The 18,962-nt window shown below is 39.2% G+C and overlaps 1 protein-coding gene and 1 long non-coding RNA gene across 2 annotated transcripts in view; one reads left to right on the forward strand and one right to left on the reverse strand.

Annotated features, from left to right (window-relative positions):
- The window catches only part of LOC146435045 (uncharacterized), a 17,207-nt gene extending 12,052 nt beyond the window's left edge, over positions 1-5,155 (reverse strand). The window contains exons 1-4 of the long non-coding RNA XR_014853121.1: positions 5,077-5,155; positions 3,734-3,859; positions 2,208-2,404; positions 730-901 (exon numbers count right to left, since the gene is read on the reverse strand). This is a non-coding gene — a long non-coding RNA (uncharacterized LOC146435045). The remainder of the gene's footprint in view (positions 1-729; positions 902-2,207; positions 2,405-3,733; positions 3,860-5,076) is intronic.
- DHX32 (DEAH-box helicase 32 (putative)) overlaps positions 1-18,525 on the forward strand; it is a 21,377-nt gene extending 2,852 nt beyond the window's left edge. Inside the window, exons 3-11 of the mRNA XM_085064615.1 lie at positions 1,404-1,776; positions 3,564-3,809; positions 5,893-5,992; positions 6,108-6,266; positions 13,246-13,437; positions 14,808-14,957; positions 15,940-16,130; positions 16,962-17,143; positions 17,893-18,525. Coding sequence (XP_084920741.1) covers positions 1,404-1,776; positions 3,564-3,809; positions 5,893-5,992; positions 6,108-6,266; positions 13,246-13,437; positions 14,808-14,957; positions 15,940-16,130; positions 16,962-17,143; positions 17,893-18,085 — 1,786 coding nt within the window. The 3' untranslated portion in view covers positions 18,086-18,525. The remainder of the gene's footprint in view (positions 1-1,403; positions 1,777-3,563; positions 3,810-5,892; positions 5,993-6,107; positions 6,267-13,245; positions 13,438-14,807; positions 14,958-15,939; positions 16,131-16,961; positions 17,144-17,892) is intronic.
- The last annotated feature ends 437 nt before the right edge of the window (positions 18,526-18,962 follow it).

The raw sequence follows: 18,962 nt of genomic DNA on the forward strand, positions 1-18,962 counted from the left end.
CAGCATTGTCCAAACGCAGCCTCAGGCTGTGCCCATTCCCTGGAGAGCCTGGGCAGTGCTCAGCACCCTCTGGGGAAAGAACCTGTTCCTGGTATCCAAAAACCCTCCCTGACACAACTTCAGGCCATGCCCTCAGTCCTGTCACTGTCACCACAGAGCAGAGAGCAGTGACTGCCCCTCCTCTCCCCCTCACATGGAAGTTGTGGATTGCAATGAGCTCTCTCCACTTCTCCAGAGATTCTGTGGTTAATCAATAAGCACCAAAAGGCTTGAAGGAGGCATTCTGTGCTAAATCAAAGTACAGGTTTAAGTGAGCAAGGTTACTGTCCATGCAAAACTTCATTAAGCACCTCAATAACCTGTATTTCTTTTCCTCTACTTTTTTTCCCCTCTATTTTCCAATACAGGAATGTCATTACCATAAGAGAACATGGGATTTCTATCACAAAGTAAAGCTGGAATTTTAAAGCAATCCAAAATCATGGCTAGAAGAGGGTATATTCAGTAACAAGATAAGTATTTAGGAAGAGTTTTAAGAGATAAGAAATGCACATGATATATTAAGCATAGGCAGGTGACAGCAGCAACACAAGGACTCAGCTTTTGAGCCTCCCAGAAAGTTGTGAGAGTTATTTTCTCTGGTTCCTTAACAAGGCAGGCACAAACTATCATCTCTAGATCACAGTTTTTTGTCAGTCACTGATTTCCAGTGGAGCAGAGGATTCTCACCACTTCTGAAAATCAATTTCCACCACTCTTCCTCTTGCCTGTCCTTTCTCTTTCCATGGAGAACTCCTCAAACCTCATCCTGCAGCAGAACTTCCTGCAGCTGCTCCTGGTGTGAGGGAGATGAATCCCTTCCTCTCACACATCAAAACATCTCCAAGAATTCCAAGTCCTGCTGAGCGACACAACAAAAGTAGTATCCTTAAAAAACCTCTCAGGCAGCAGGGATAAAAGTGAGGTGGACCTTATGGTATAAATTAATTGCTCATTTTGGTTCTAGCACTGCCTCAAGTGCACCTTCTTTTCCTTATCTAAAAGGATTAGTTCCTAGCTCAAGTATTGTTTATGGTATGTGATATGCTTAGATAGTTTGGAAGATGAATAGGTTATGATTTTAGGGCATTTTATGATTTTATGCTTTTGCCTGGAGCATCCATTTCCCCACAGTGCCATTGAGTGTCATTGAATCACATCAGGTTTGGAGCTACTCAAGGAAGGATTTAAACATGCAACTGAGACTGTGATATGTCTACAAAACACTCTCTTTATAAATACTCTCTCTGATAAAATCTTTCTTGTTGGAATAGAAAGAACCAAGCTGTCCCCAGGACCCTGAATTAATTTCTTACAATAATCATCCAAGAGACTTGGTAGAGTTTTGTGTTTCTGTGCTGCAGGTACTGCACAGATGAGATGCTCCAGAGGGAAATGATGTCCACACCCCTCCTGAACTGCTACGGTGTCATTGTCTTGGATGATGTGCACCAAAGGACTGTGGCAACAGATGCCCTGCTTGGCCTTCTGAAAGATGTGCTGCTGGCAAGGGCAGAGCTGAGGCTGGTGATCCTCACTGCCCCCCACATGTGCAGCACTCTGCAGGATTTCTGGGGGGGAATCCCTGCCATCCGAGTGGAGAGCAGGCACCGTGCTGAGGTTGTGTACTCCTGCAGCATCCACAGGGATCCCTTCCTGGCTGCCCTGAGGCTGCTCTTCGAGATACACCACAGCAAGGAGAAGGGGGACATTGTCATCTTCCTGGCGTGTGAACAAGTAAGTTATTAACCTGTTCTGTTTTGGGTTTTAATCAGGAAATGTGTGGTTTCACCTGACCTATAAATATCTTGTTGCCAGTAGCTAAGATGCGCCAATTTTTATAATTTCAGGGTTTTCCTTCAAAGAAGTCATGGCACATATCACACTGTGTTTTATACTTATATCTATATAACATATGAATATTCTGTAGATAATATATTAATTTTCTGTAGGTTTAAAGGAACGCCACCATTCTTCTGTGTGATGCAAAAAGCAGTAAAAGCAGCACACAGGGGCACAGGCCACAAAGGCAGGGATTTAATGAATACATTGCAACCTTCCCTGGCATTGGGCATCCCACACTTTGTGGGATCCCTGGTTTGTGAGAATGGACACATGGACACAGGTCCAGTCCCCATCAATGTCCTACTGCACAGGAATGTTTTTACCTTGATCCTCCCAACGAGATTTTTCCATTTGGATTCTCCTTCCCAACCCTTTGTGTGCACAGCAGCAGGAGGGAAATGTCACTCCAGAGGTGTGGCAGAAAATCCAGGAATCTGCATGGGCTTGGCCACTCTTAATAGTGAATCCCTGTAGGTAGTAGTGATTCCTTAAATTCACTGAACCAGCAGGTCATTTACAGCTGTCAAAGCAATCAAATAAATATTTCAATACTTATTATTATTATTATTATTGCCCTGATAGTAATTCCCAATCTTCTCCTGTGTGTCATTAAATCTGCTTTACAACAACAAACTCACCAGGAAATAATGACTTTTCACAAGCAAAGATAATTTACCATAAACTACCCAGGTAGTGTTGCTTTCCACTGTAAAAAGGGGGATGGATACAAAACAATTTTAATGATGTTAATAATCAGTTTTAAACCTTATAGACACAAATTATAATGAATTCTGTATTAGTCCCCATATTTACAATCATCAGAGAGAAAACACTCTCTTTTCTCAATTTCAAAGGACAGAGAAGAAAGTTTTATTTCTGTTTAAAAGTTTTTTTTTTGACAGGCAGATTCCCCACAAAACTAAGAATTTCTTTCTTGCTGAGAAGAGATCACTCAGTTTTCTCTCTCACAATGAGCAGAACACTCATTATGAACAGAACATCCTATGACTTCTTGTTTAACTGTGATTTAAGGTTTCATTTTGGTAATGGTTCACTGTTCCCAAGCACTCAACTGTCTTTTCAACTAAACAAAAATATGAATTAATCAAGAACATCAAGATTTATGTGCTGCCCTGCTGCCAGCCTTACTATTAGATGTCATTCTGGTATCTTTACAACAATTTTTATAGAGCACTTTCAACCTATAACTACTGTAAATGTGGTGTCACTCTCAAAGAGAAACTCAGTTTGGCTGTTCAATTTTGCAAAATGTTTGCTAATAAAAATGCTTTTAAAATAATTCCCTTTCAAACTGAGCAAGCCCATGAATTATTTTTGTGTGCCTTTCAAAAAACCATGCAGAACACAAATGATTTCTTATTTAATAAAAATCCAACAACAAAAAGACTAAAAAAAATTAATATCCAACCTCTGGATTTGTGAACCATTTTAAAGGTGATGTTCCATTAACACAAGTTTGGGACATTTTATTGACTGTATTAAACCTTTATAGAGTTTATTAACCATCAGGAAAAAAAATTAAAACTTTTCTAATACTTACATATTCTTAAATATCATAAGTAAGGTAAATTAAGGCATATTTTGATCATTTTATGTGTTGCAATTCAACTAAGGATACAATAGTTTCATGAGGAAAAATGTATTTCTCTTGATTACAGGAAATTGAAAAAGCTTATCAAATGATCAGACAGGAACAGCCCAATTTAAACCCTGACCTTGGAGAACTCATCCCTATACCTTTATACCCCACAAAACAAGACCCAACTCCCAAACCAACTCAACAAAAACAGAAATGCTGCAAAAAATACAGGAGGAAAGTGCTACTCACCACCAGCCTTGGAGAATCTTTGGTCTGGATTAAAAATGTGACCTTTGCCATCGATGTTGGTGTGGAGAGAAGAAAGGTCAGTGAGGAGAGCCAGAAGTTTGTCAAAAATCAACTGTGCAGAAGGTCCTTTGGGGAGCAGGGGAAGGGAATTGTGCAGCTTAGATAAATGCAAATTGTTTCTAGAGGATCTTGTGTTTTTCTCTTCTTTCACAGCACAGGTTCTAGAATATTTTTAACATGCTAATTAATAGAATTTAAATCATTTTCATGGACAGTTCATGTGAAAAACGAGAAAGGAATCACAATTACTTCCCAAATTCAATCAGAAATCAATTTTTTAAAGTTTCTAAAGCCAGGTGAACACTCCCAGCTGAAACTACCACCCATTTGGGCACCAAACCAATGACCTTTCACTTGCAAAACACATCTCACCTGAGCTTTGGCCTATCAGTGATAACTCTCTCTTCAGTATCTTATAGATGGAGCAAAATACAATCAGTTCTTGGGCTCCTATTGGCAGATCTCCTGGTTGAGTAGATTAACCTCATCCCTTATTTAATGATTTAGTAATTGCTCACACAGGGAATCTCTATTTTTTAAAGCTGCTTGTGCTCCTGGACATGTGCTCCCATCCAAGTACTTCAAAATGCTGCAATTTTTCTAATTAATACTTGACCTTTTCCAGTTCATTCTAAGTTTGGCCTCAGTTCACGTTTTCCACCCTGGGAAGGACCAGTGCAGCTGCAAAAAGATCTCTCTCATTTATTTTATTTCTACAAAACTGATGTCCTAAGGAATGGATAACTGTAGGAACATGAGCTGGAAAGCTGCATTACTGCAGCCTTTGTAACCATCTTAATAATCAGTTCCTTTCTATAATACAAGGTGGAATAACCAAAATTGTAGTTAAGTGTTCCTAAAATTTTGGAGCAGGGATCATTAATCCTGATTAGCCTTGCTAGTAGTTCAGGGGAAAGCTTATGAACTACTAGTAACTGTCATTTTCATTGCAAAAATCTGTCATTTTTAAAGGTTCTTAAATGGGAATTATAGACTAACTCAGTCTCAAGTCAAGCTAAAAAGAAGTCACACTTTGGTGTGCAAGGAAGAAGAGCCTAAAAGCAGTTTTTAATGAGATTATGCTTATTTCTTAAATTTATTCCTACAACTGCAGTTTTCTGGAATGGCAGAAGTGAACCTCACTTCCATGGTGACCTGAAGCCCAAAGCAAAATCCAATTCATTTAAAATTTTGTGAATTTAAAATACAAAGCAATGGGAACAAATCAGTTCCAACAGTCCTGACATCCACAAAATCACCTCTATCAGTGATGCAATTTTTACCTTTAACTCAATGATTTTGTTAATCCTGTGATATTCCTCCCTCACCAGTTCCAATTCCCCTTCAGTCTGTGTGGCTCAAAGGCAGCTGACCACAGAGGGAACAGAAAAACTTTTGTGCAGAGCAAAATCCCACCTGAGCCTTGCAGCTGGGATTTATCAGCAATTTACCTGCAGGAAAAGAAATTTATCTCCTGCATTGAAGGATATTTTATCTTTTTTCTTAAAACCCTGCTTAAACAGACAGAGTTGACTCAGATGACAGGGGTAGAAAGCTGCCTTATCCAGGCAATTTTATGTCTTGCTGTCCACTACAGGCTTGTGGCCAGAACAGTGAGTGGATCAGCTCCTCAACTTAATCAAAATAAAGTGTAATTAAGAAAAATATAAATCATGCCATCATACATCTCTAATACAGCCCTCGCCTCCTGCACTTAATTGTCAGATTTCAGTATTAAGACAAAAATCTGGAGTTGGAGAACAAAATGCTATCAGAAAACATTGGGATTCTGTTGCTGGAAGATATAAATAATATTTGTTAATGTTTTTCTTGATGATACCATTTTCTGCTTATTAAGGTACATTTTTCAGAAAAAAAAAGGGGCATTTATCTTAGAGCACACTTAGAGTGACTGCAAAACGTCTGTCAGTTTGTCAGGGTGCTGAGTGATCTCCTTTCCAAGCTGGTGAAATGAAAAGACATGAAAACTGTTACTACACTTTCTGTGAAATGACCTAGAGAGAAATTCAGTGCAGACCATTCATATGATTGCAGCCCTTGTGTACTTATCTGATGCTTGGTATCTCTTTCATTTAAAGGTGTACAATCCTAGAATCAGAGCAGACTCTGTTCTAACCCAGCCTATCAGCCAAAGTCAAGCAGAGATGCATAAACAAATTCTGGGCATGTCTCCATCAGGTAGAAATATTAGCTCAAAATTTAAATCCATTAGCTCAAATTATTAATACAATCGACGTGGCAATGGGAGGAGGAGACATTTGAAAAAAGGTAATTTTCCTGAATTCCCTTCCAGGGAAACTCTTCTGCTTGTATCCTGAAGAATTTACACACAAGGAAATGAAGCCACAAGTCCCAGCTAAAGTTCAGGAATCCAAGCTCACCAGCATGGTCCTTTTCCTGAAGAGGATGGACATAGCAGGCTTTGCACACTGTGACTTCATCAGCAGCCCAGGTAAGGGGATGCACCCATTTGTCATGGTTTTATTATTATTTTACAAGTTATTTACAGGTTCATTTTGCCCTGTTGCTCACAGGATTGGTTTTTGTTTAAGCAGCTGTAATAATATCACCCTGCTTTTACCACTTACCTGGTACAACAGTGCTCAGCTCAATAGCACTTAGAAAAAAGGCCATAAAGCATCTGAATGGAATTGTAATGTTAAAAAAAAAAATCAATATTCCAAATATCTTCTCATCTAGGTTCCATATTATTTTCCTGGAACCCACAAAGAAAATTTGTGCCCCATTGTTCAAGGCATTGTACAGATATCCAACAGGATATATTCCCTTAATCAAAAGTTTACAACCCAAATAAACCACTGTTGTTACCTAGGGGATGTGTGGAGGAAATGAACTTCCTCCTTATCCTCCAGCATCTCCCACCTCAAATTTACAATGGGCTGCTCCTTAAGGACAATATTCTCTATAAAATAAACCCAAATACACTTTCAATACTAGACAGGGAAGACACTGAATTTTGAGGTAAGAATGTGAAGAAAGTTGCCTTTTTTTTCCCCCTGACTTCGTAATTTAGGGTTTTTTCCATGGAAAGATATTTTCTTCTGTTCTGGTCTATCACAAAATCCAAGTACCACAGCAAATTCTGCTGTTGATTTGAAACCCATTAAAGTGAGGGAAATATCTCTGATTTTATTGGTTTGGGGATTGCTGGCTTCATTCAGGATAATTTTCCAGTGCAAACAGGAAAACTTCTTATATTATCCTGCCTTTCCTCATGCATATAAAAAAAAATTGGAATGCTCACTTCTCTTCTACGTGTTGTGCACTGTAATTAATCAGTAATAAAGAGGTAAATTCCCACTGTTGGATGTTGCAATAGATGTTTAAGTGGAACTTAGAAGAAGAATTTATTCTACTTTTCCCTTGTGTGCCTGCTTAGCAGAAACATGCCTAAAAGAAATAGGAAAAAACATGGTGAGTCTGATGGTAGTTAATTCAAAACCAATGAGAATTGGAGTATTTTGGCCTTGTGAGTGTCACCTCCTGTGCTGAATCTAAGAAACCTGCATGGAAAATGCTTATGGAACACAGTTTGCTTCTACTCAAATTTAAAATGTGTTTTACCATTAAAAAAATATATACTAAAACATGTTAGTGTTTTCACTGGATATGAAGAAAGTTATTCTTGAACTGTAGAAGGAATTAGTAAAATTATATTAGGGAAAGCATTCAGCATTTTTGGATTAAAGGCACAATGGAGACAGCATTTAGAGAGAATGAAATGCTAGAGGCAGTTAAGGGTTTCACAGATGTAGGAATTCTAAGTTTTGGCTGTATTTTGGGATAATGCAGCAGAAGAAAGCAGTGTGCTGGTGTGTAAAAAATGCATTTGATGAATGCATGGGCTTTACTTGGATGGACATTCAATATGACAAAGGGTTTGCTGACTAGATCAAGAGTGTCAGGTCAAGGTATTGAATGGTTTTAGGAATTACCAAACTGTGTGAGGAATGTTGGACAAACTGCTTGAACAAAGGGAAAATCCCACAAACACTGCAGGGGTGCTCTGAAAGCAGAGGAGAAAGTCTGCACAATTTCCTGCTCTCCTTCCTGTCTTACCCAATTAAACATTTCAGACAGAGCTTTAAAGGTCCAGCACAACTCTTCCTTTATCCAGCATATATCAAACATTGGCTTTCTTTCCCCTTGCAATGAACTTTTTTTCCTGCCAGCACTGAGGTTGATCCCTACACAATCCTCCAGAGATGAGTGTAGAACTCCCACAGTCAGAACCCTAAGAGTCTGAAGTGTTTCACAGCAGTGCTGCTGTGAAATGTTTGTCTGAAAGAAACAGGAATACTGAAGGGAGAAATTTATCAGGGGACTCAGTTCTTGTGTTAGACCAACTGACAGAACTCAAAACACGTCAGGATTTCAAGCACATCAACCCAAGGATGGTTTGGGCTGGAAGAGACCTTAAGGATCATCCAGTTCAATCTTCCCTGCCACGGGTTTGACTATTCCATATTCTTCACCTCCTTGCACTGGAGTTCCCTTTGAGAAAAGGGAGTAAAAACATTGCAGCATCTCCCATGTGCCACAGGCTTTCCTCTGCACTCTTTCTGTCCAGCAAACATTCTCACCTAGTCTTTACAATTGAAACAGAAGGAAGCTTTGGGGCTTTTAGGTGAGTTTCTCCTAAACAAAACAATATTTTCACTGAGGTGACAGTGTCAGGCATGGGCATGAACTGGTGAACAAAACAAATCAGGACACTGGCATTCATAGCAAGAAGTACTTCACAATCTGTTTCCTGCACATAGAGAACATGCAGCAGATAAGAAACAAAAATTACATCAGTAAAACATTTTATTTCTGCTCAGCCACAATGTGCACAAGCGATTTTTTTTTTCCTGCTGCTCTTTGAGGAGAAATAAAAGCCTGGATTAAGTCTGACTCATTACTGCATTATGAAAGCAACAAACATGTCAGGCTTACAGCTGCTGCATTTAATTCATGCCATAATGGAGGGGAGCAAGTACAGCAGAGCTTGTTACCCTTTCTGGAATTCATGAGGCAGAGGAAAATGAATCTGGCACTGCAGCTCCGAAGGGCATTGGTGGGATTCCAGTGCCACTGGAACAGGGATGGGGTTACATTTTGATAGTTAATCAGATAGGTCTTTGCTGTGGTTTGTAATGGGACAAAAGAATTCCAGTCCCACAAACTGCAGCAACATTGTGTACTTTTGTAAATCACTGGAAAATCCTGACTTAAATGAAGCAAATCATTATAAAGGTAAAGCCATGTGAAATTTCTGTAAGGAATCAAGGTGGAAGCATTTGCAGATTCTGCATTCATTTGAAATTTCCATAAACAATTTTCAGATTAAAGGATGTGTTGATGGTCATGGATGGCATGACATTTGAGAGCTATGCTTTTACAAACCCATGGAGAATATAGTTCGGGAAAGTCCAGAATAACAAAAGTTGTATAAATTTATATAATTTCAAATAGTTCCAGAAAAGAAAAAAGAAATTGTTGGCATGTTTTCACTGGAGACTGTCAAAGGCAGAAACTCAATGCACCATGCAAGGTCTGCTCAACAGAGATCACTTTATGGCAGATTTATTATCTTAAGTTTACTTTTTAATTCTTTGATGTTTAAAATTCTGAAATTCATCAAATAATTTTTATTTCTCCTAATGAAAAACTTTCTGGAAGCACAGACATGACCACAAACTTCATGGTCTGTGCTGTACAAATCAGAGGAAAAGCATAAATGGGAGCAGCAAGGGACCATCAGCAGCCAGACTGGAGGAAGATAAAGCAGCATGAGGGGAATGGAAAGACTGCAAAGTATGAGTTTGGGAAAGTCATTTTCAGTGATCAACTATAATTTGAAAATAACAGTTCTAGAACTGGTGGCTTCTAGCAAGACAGACACATAAAAAACCTGACTCAGAAGTTACAGGGAGGAAAAAAGAGAATCAGGAGGAAACCTGCACACAGAAGCTTGTGCTTGAGAAGAAAAATCTTTGCATAATTTGAGGAAAACTTGGCAGAGATTCCTCCATCTCTTCAGTTTGCTATCCAAGGAGCAATGTTAAAAAACAGGAACAGCAAACACCAGGACTGTTCTCCCTGCAGTAATTACTTTGGCAGTCCTTTGTGCTGTTCAGCCCAACAGAACCTGCAAAACCTGTGCTGTGCCAGGCAGAGAATCAGCTCTTTAAAGACAACATCCCTTCCTTCGCCTGACATCCATGGCAGCACCAACTCTTTTTAAATTATTCCCATGGAAGGAAAAGACCTATCAAAAAAGGTATTTTATATACTCAGCATTTGCAGAGTAGATCAAAACACAGGAGGTGTAGATGCCCCAGATAAGCACAAAAGAGCAGTTAAATGAACTACTAAAAACCATTAAAGTTTCATTCTCTCTCTAATATCTAATTATTACAGAACTTTGACCAAATCCTAAACCACTTGCTTTCTAATGCAACAAGAATCATACTTTTGAATTTATTTGATCACACCCTGAGCACTTCCATTTCAGCCATGTGGGATGTGGTACTGAAGACTACAAGTGTACCAACCTTAGAGACAAAATTTACTCTGTTCATGTCAAAGTCACCAAAAAATGAAACCAAGAATATAATTTGAAGTAGCTTTAAACTCTCAGATAAAGGACTCCAGTGCTAACAATAACATTTAGTTATATATTTGCTTTCCTAAGCCTAAGAAGGATCAAAAGCAGGATTTATATTTATATAAAACTGGTCAGATTTCCTGAAACAAGTCCAGAGCAGCCCAGTCTTGAGCAGCCAAAGAACACAGACCAGGGAAAGAAAATACTGGATTAGGAAATACCTTTTGAAATTCCAGGGATGTGACAGTTTCTTGTTGAAAGCACAGGACACATCTTGAGAGGTTTTTTTAACTTTGCTTCTGTGAAAGCAGCAGTAGAGTCACAAATCCTTGTGGTTCACACCTCGAGGCAGCAGTCACTGTTGTTGGCAAGAAGCCCTAAAAAGCCTTACTCTGTTTTTTTTATTTTTGCTTTTTTACAGTTCCTTCACCTGCTCTAATCCACCTTTACTGTCTTGTCCTTTCTAGAGCAATAAAACTCCAGGCATGTTTTCTTTCTTTCTTTCTTTCTTTTTTTTTGGAACACTCATAGCAAGACAGGGAAGTAATTTGTGCTTATAAATCTCAAGACAACTAACTCTAGGGCATAAAAATGCAAATTACTGGTGCTATCAGGGGGTTGAAATTGGCTGCCATATAACCATATATTTTGCAAGCTCTAGCACAAACTACTTTGTTGACTTCAGGAAATTAGCTTTCCATGATTTCCTAGTAATTACTACACATCTGAATGACCCTTTTACTCTCCCTGTATTTTCAATCACTGATTTTTATTTCCTGTCACTGACTCCTGTTCATCATCAGCTGCTAGTTCTTATTTCTTTAAAATTCTTAAGTATTTTCTTCTCAGCTGCCTTAGCTTTTGCAAGGGCTCATCATTTATCCCATTAAAACTCACATACCTGATAATAAATATTCTCTCTGGATAGAATAGTACAGGCAGAGGTAAGAACTCTGAGACTGAAATGAAGCAGGTCCAGTTTTAACAGGAATTTACAGGCTCCTGAGAGAATTTGTCTCAAAACTGTGTGTTTTAAAGTTAACTGAAGTCACATTAGCAGATTTTGATGCTGGAGAAGTTCTGGAAAAGTTCGTGGATGGGGAATTAATAAACTATTTTTTCCTTCACATCTGAGTAACAGAATGAGGTTAAAAAGAACAGGTGCTTGTTTGCTTCCCATTTTACTTTTCCCTTGATTATAAGTAGTTAATTACAGAGAGATGGCAATAAACAGTTCACTGCCAATGAAGTTAAAACCTGATCTCAAGATTTTCTTGCAAAAGGTAAGGGAAACGTGTGGCTAAATGTGACCTAGCAGCTAATTACAGCCTTGCTTTCCTTTTAATCTTCGTGATGCCAGAGACATTCCCACTCTTAATGAATGCAAGGAATTATTTCCAGTCATCTACTAATGAAGATACGAGTGCAAATACACCCCCTGCCTCTGTGGGCAGCTGTGGCTGTGGTTTGGTTATTTTATTTGGGAATTTTTTCACATTAAAATGCAAACTGACAGCAGCCCACAGAAGCTGACAAATGGCCAGGGCAGCCACCAGCTTCCCAGAACTGGGGATGAAACCAAGTCCTGCTGCCTCTGAGAGGAATTTCTGCCACCAGCTTCAAGGGGACTGGGATTTAACTTGTAATACATGAAACTGAGAAAATATCACCCATCTCCTTAGACTGGGGGAAGGACAAAGTTGCTGCAGTGGTTGGAGAGCAGTTGGGAATATAAATGGACACCCATAAAAGATATTGACCATTCAATAAGACCTGGAATAGAAATCTACTTTTAAAAAGAGATGGGAGGAAAGAACCTTAAAGAACCTTCACACTTCAAGAGTTCCCAAATTTCCACCCATGTCTTTCATGCTCTGGCAAATGTTTTTTGGAGTTTTAGCCTGACAACTCCTACTCAGCCTTCAGGTTCCCTCTGTCCAGCCCTCAGAACTGGAGCCACATAAAGCTCCTCCATGCTTGGGTGGCCAAAGGGACTTTCTTTTATCAGCATCAGATTTCCTACAGACCTGCTCAAGTTCTAATTTTAATTATTCATTTGCTTAATCCTGTCCTCTCAGGACATTTTCCTGTATTCACTCATTATTTATGCCTCAGTGTTCTTGCTTCTACCTATGAAGGTTGTAAGGAAGTTACAACCCACACTAAGGGAAAATTGGACATTTAATTTTGTGGAGTGAGAAAGAACAGCCAATTTCTAGGGAGACATTTACTGCATTCCCATTTTTCTTCTGATATCACGAGAACCTATGTAAAAAAAAGTGCAATAATTAAAAAGGCAACCAAGAGAACTCCAAATACCTGCAAGAATAACAATTACAACTTCTGTAAATGCTTTTCCTCTGGTTAAAAAGATCCTTCCTAGAGCTGCTCTGTATCTCAGCACCTCTCAAATGTGACCACCCCTCCTTAAAAAGAATAAACACAAAAAAAAACAAAGACTGAAAAAATGCCAATAATGGAAGGAGTTTTCACACAGTCTAGGGGCAAATACACTACTCAGTTTTTGGGGAAAATACACTATTCAGGATTGTGCCTGGGCTTTTGACAAAAATAGTTCTGACATAAAAAGCATCAACAAAGTGATTTGCAGCTCTGTGATTGTTACCTCTTATTTTCTTCCTCTGGAATGTTCTCAGCCTTCCATTCATCCATTACCCTTTGTTCTTACTCACTGTCAAATAAAAGCTGACTCCTATCATTTTGCCACAGGAAATACTAAAATATCATAATGAGAATTCAGACATTCATTTCTGTGTAGCCATTCCCAAGAACTGGAATTCTCTTCCCTTCTCCTCAGCTCCTGAAAGCCTGATGCAGGCTTTGGAAGACCTGGATTATCTGGCAGCTCTGGATAACGATGGAAACCTCTCAGAATTTGGAATTATTATGTCAGAATTCCCCCTGGATCCACAACTGTCCAAGTCACTGCTGGCTTCGTGTGAATTTGAGTGTGTGGATGAGATGCTCACCATTGCAGCCATGGTAACAGGTACCCCTGGGCCCTCTCACTGCAGGCCTTGTGCCACCTGCCCAGCCCAAACCTATCCACAAAACCAACCCAAAAGCAAATTTTTGTTGTTCTCACCCTGCTTATTGCAAGTAAATTAATATATTTGGCTGTTCAAGTCTTAACTGTAAGGATACAGTGAAACCTAAGTAAAGAATTCCCACAGAGCATTCCATCTCCAGGCTTCAGCTGCCTCCCTTTTGTCAGAAGGCTTCCTCCCTTTCGTCAGAAACATCCCTTCAAAATGAAACTTTCTTATCTCATATTAATCCACATTTGTTACAGATTGGTGCAGCAAATTAGGGGAAGTTCTAACTATAAAACAATATTGAACTGTTGACCTGCAAAGAATTACTTTGGGATCTTGTCTCTCTGCTTCGAACATTTTATAAAACTCACATAACCTTGGGAATCTCAGGCAGCAAACACATGAACCACAGGGTATCAAGCTGCATTAGTGGTTCTCCTTGTAGGGCAACTTTTAATGCCCAAACTGGGTTGATTTTTAACTTGTGATTTTTTTTTAAGTATATATAACAAATGTAAATGATTGAGCGTAGGCACAATTCCATTTTAAATAAAGCTCAACCATTACAAAATACACAAAAGCAAAATGGACTGGAAAGCACAAATTTCAACATAAAGGGGTAAATTAAGGTGTTAAATCAATAGATTTAGTGATTTTATACAAAGGAAACCATTTATTTGGATTCTGACTAAATTGGGTTGTGCCATTATGGAGCATTTTTGGCATCAGCCTGGGAGAAATTTACCTTCTTTTGTGTTTGCAGCAGGCATTAACGAGACACTGAAAGGACTCCCACCACTCACTTCACCTTAGTGAAGGCAGCAGGTTCAGCTCTTCAGCACCAATCCAATGTGGTGTTAAACACACCATTTCCATGATGGTATGGCAAAGACACTTTATTGCTAAAATCTAGGTGTTTTAAACTGTTAGTTTGTTATGAGTTTACATATTTGTGAGGCACAACAAATGTGCTAAACCAACACCACAGAGCAGGATAGGAACAGCAGGTGTGACCAACCACAGCCCCATGGTGTGAGCACTGACAGGTTCTAATAATTGTTTCACAATTATGTCACTTGTTTTTCACCTCTGGTTTAGCTGAATCGTTCCCAGAATGCTTTTCTAGTTAGCAAAGTACCAGAAGTGAGCCAGGATTTTATAAGGGCAGCAAGACCCTCACTTTGCAAGGCCTTTCTGCTCCCCAACAACCCAACACTGGGGATTAGAGACAACTGAGGAAGGAAAAAACCCAAAATACCAGTGGGGTTACTGCTTGTGCATTCACCTGTGAGTCCTGGTAAGCACTGTTTGATTTTCTTCTCAGCTCCCAGTTGCTTTGTGCCTGCTGCTCCTGGCACAGAGGAGATTGCTCTGACCTGCTGGCGCCGCTTCTCCCACCCTGCAGGAGATCATTTCACCCTCATCAACATCTTCAACGCCTTCAGGGCAGCCTCTGCCAACCCCACAGAGCCAGGCAAGTGTGCCCCAGCTGAAATAAAGCACATTGGGACCAGTGTGGAAAAAACAAACCCAGAAATCTGGTGATTTCTTCTAGAAATTTGCAGGGAGAAACCTATGGGAGTAGCTATTACTGATTAATATTGACTTATTAATTAATTAAAAATTACCTAAGAGTAATTTTTAGGTACCTTTTTCCCTTACCCAACAGGAATGTATAACCACTGTTCCAACTGTCCTTTGAAGTGACACTGTGCAAAACCAGAATGATTGTTCCTCCTGCAGAAGCACAAAATCCAAGTTTAGGATGAATTAATGTTGTTGACAAGGGCCTTGATTTCCCCCACAGCCCAACAATTCTGGTGGGTTTTTGACAGCTGTGAACTGGAAGGAAAATTTAAGGGAAAAATGGAAAGTGGTAAAGTTCACATTAACAGGAAGCCAAATGAAAGCCAGGAGACTGCAGGGCAGCAGAAGCTCCTCACTGCATTTTCCTGTGCTCAAACATCCTGCTCTGGTTCACTGCTCAGAGTGATAAATTTGCATCTACAGAGTAAAAACTTGAGACAGGAGAGCAGGATTGTTTCCTGGTCAGTCATGTGGAATGCTGAAGGGAGCTCCAGGAGAGTCAGTCCTTTAGCAGAATGCAGGAGCAGCAGCAGCACTGCAGATGTGATTTCAGCTCCATATCCTGGCCTGGATCCACAAGGCCTGAAAAACAGAATTGCTACTCATTCTCTTGGAAGCTATTACTTAGAGCAAAGAAGGGATTTGATTCTGAAAGAAATAGCTGCTTTTCTATAAAACTAAGTGAGGATATCAAGCATTGCCCACTTACTTTGCAAGCTGAGCCTTAACTGCCTGTATGGCTCATTACCAGAATTTTGGACATCATTTACTGCAGCAGTCCAAGAGCATTTCAAAGCACCATCTCCGTGGATTGCACCCATCAGTAAGATTCTGCTTTAAGCCAAAACACTGGTTTTTTTCTTCCACAGACTTCAGCAGTGAGAAATGGTGCCGTGATTATTTCCTGAGCTGTTCTGCTCTGAGCATGGCAGAGATGATCAGAGCCGAGCTGGTGGAGATTATGAAGCGCATTGAGCTTCCCATTTCAGAGCCAGACTTTGGATCAGAAGAAAATCTACTAAGCATTAAGAAAGCACTTTTATCTGGTTACTTCATGCATGTAAGGAAAAACACTGTGGTTTCATCTTCCTGGACTGTTAAATTATACAGAATGCTTTCAGAAAATTGAAGTTCATTAGTGAAATATCTTGATCATCAGAAAGGAGAAAAGTATTTTATTTCCCCAGTGTATCCAACACTTCTGCCCACTCCAGCCTTTTCTCTCACTGCATGGAATTCACACACTCCACAGCAATCAGAAAACTGTCAACATGCCTTTCACTCAAAGAACACTTTACCTCAAAAAACCCTCGAACTTGTAATATTCTCTCAGATGTTATTTCCTTTTCAAAGGTGTTTTTGTGAAAATTGCCCGGAAATAGAGCAATGACTTGGATATATTTAGGTGTACATAATACACAGCTTGCTTCAGCTCAGGAAGGCACTCTAACTGTAATTGTAAATGTAAACAAGATTGATTTATCTCCACTTGAGTCCTCAGGCTTTCCTTCACATCCCTGTGCTCCATCTCAACACAAAAATGACCTCTCCCAACTGCACATTTCATGTCCTGACAACACATTTTAGAGTCTATGCAAAGTATATATGCTAAAAAATATATTCCTAAGAACAGATGTTTTCACAGACTCTTCAAAGCCCAATTCAGACACTGATGTACTGCCCTCATTTGCTGGTTTTCTTTTAAACACACAGATCAAAATTTTCTTCAAGTCTCATTTCATGGTATCCAGCCCCAGGTTCTCCCACACAAATTCAGGAAGAAGTTTAGCCTCTCCCATTGTAAAAACCTGAAGGCAAGTTTAATTTCTGGTTTACATCTAACAGGCACTGTTCAATCAAATAATGGACAACTCTCTCAATTTTTTTTTAGATTGCTCGTGATGTGGATGGCTCAGGGAACTACTTAATGTTAACACACAAACAAGTGGCTCAGCTCCATCCCTTCTCATCCTATTACAACACCAGGAGGATTCCTGAGTGGGTTTTATTCCACGAGTTCAGCATCTCAGAGAACAATTCCATCAGAGTCGTCTCCGAGATCTCCCCCCATCTGTAAGTGAACTGTGGGGAAATTGCTCCTTCACTCCTAAACCCACCACAAAATCACCACTTTGGAGGGATAAAAAATAATAAAAAGGGAAGATCCGTGATCTCAGGGCCTTACTGTTCTCAATATTTGCCACTGTAACTGTAATAAATTGAAAAAAAACCCACCTTATTAGCTGCAAAGGTTTCTTACAAAGTAAAATATACAGAAAAAAACAGAGTTAACAAAGCAGTGTACTCATACATTAATCCAGCTGGAAATGTCTTTGTTCCCTGAAAACCTATTTTCCAGCAAATCTTTTTCTTAACATATTTTCTGTCCCCAGCCAGCTGAATCATCAACTGTTTATGGATTCAGGGAGAGACCAGAGTCTTCCTTCTGCAAAAATCTCTTTACACGAAGAATATACATTTCACTGTCCCATCTTTTCTATTTCCCATGTTTATAGGAGAGCTTTTTCCATCATGTTATTGAACTGCTCTGCTGTAAAGCAGGAAAATTGCTATTTAATGCAATCTGCAGCACTGGGAACTGCATTGCACCTCAAGTGCAGGCTGAGGATATTCAGTGCAAGGCTACTGAAAGCACAAATTACTACTACATCTTGCAGAGAATCTTGGTTTCTTGCAGAGTTTTGGGCTGAAGTATCAACTCTGTAGCTTCCTTTACATAGCTTCTTTATCCTGGAAATAATTATTCAAATATTTCAAAATTCAATTAAAAGAAATTATGTTTTGTGTCATTTCCTTCCCAGGTTTGCAGAGCTGGTACCCCAGTATTATTTCAGCAATCTTCCTCCAAGTGAAAGCAAGGATATTCTGCAGGAAGTGATCAATCACTTGGCACCTGTTTCAGCCACGAAGGAGGAACAGAAAATTACCAATGACAGCACAGAAAATGAGGAATTTCCCCAAACTCCCACTGAGCAGGGATGTGTTATTCAGTGATTTTAGACTGAACTACCACATACTGGACAACAATAAATAAAAGCAATATATCCAAAGTACATCCCCACCTGTAATCACTTCAAATTTTTTACATAAATGTATTTAACAGGAGGGACATAAAGAAAAACATTTTCACAACAAATGGGGTTGCATGCATTATTTTGGAACAAAACCACATGATTTAGCTTTGGTTAAAAATACATTGGTCAGATATTCAGGTTTTCTTTAGACACTGGGTTTTTATTGACTGCTTCATGATGATACCAAAGTGAAATAAGAATATTTAAAAATATCCATTTGTTGCGTATTTCTAGTTGCACGAAACCGTTGACTCAACAGCAGTTGTAAAAATATTGTGCAGTCACAGTTCTGCATGGCTGCTCTCTAAAAACCTGGTGTTTGTAGAGGAGTTCAGAGAGAGAGATAATCTTTGAGTTTATCCATAATTCCATTAATTCCATCAGCTGGAACTATCATAACAGTCCTCAAAGGCTTCATTGGGACATCATCAAAGGACCATCTGCCACCCAGGCAGGTGTCACTTTCCTCTTGCACAGAGTAGTTGAATTTCAGAAGAGCTTTCTAAACAAGAGAAATAAAAGCATTCAGATTAAAATGTTTCATTAGCATGGAGATAATAAATCATCTACACAAAGTAAAAATAATGAACCTATTATGGCTGTGCCTATTGAGAAGTTTTCTTTCCTTTCGAAGGGTCCACCAAAATGACCTACTAAAAACCCACTGTTTAAAGTGTTCTAAACTATTTTCTTTTCACAGAATTTCTGTCATTCATACTAAATTCTAAAATGACTGCTACTATTATAATTTGGGATCAGAAAAACTAACTAGGAAGGAGGGGGGAAAAGAAAAATTC

The sequence above is a fragment of the Lichenostomus cassidix genome, chromosome 6 (assembly GCF_008360975.1).
Source record: "Lichenostomus cassidix isolate B80296 chromosome 6, HeHo_3.0, whole genome shotgun sequence".
In the NCBI taxonomy this organism is placed as follows: domain Eukaryota; kingdom Metazoa; phylum Chordata; class Aves; order Passeriformes; family Meliphagidae; genus Lichenostomus; species Lichenostomus cassidix.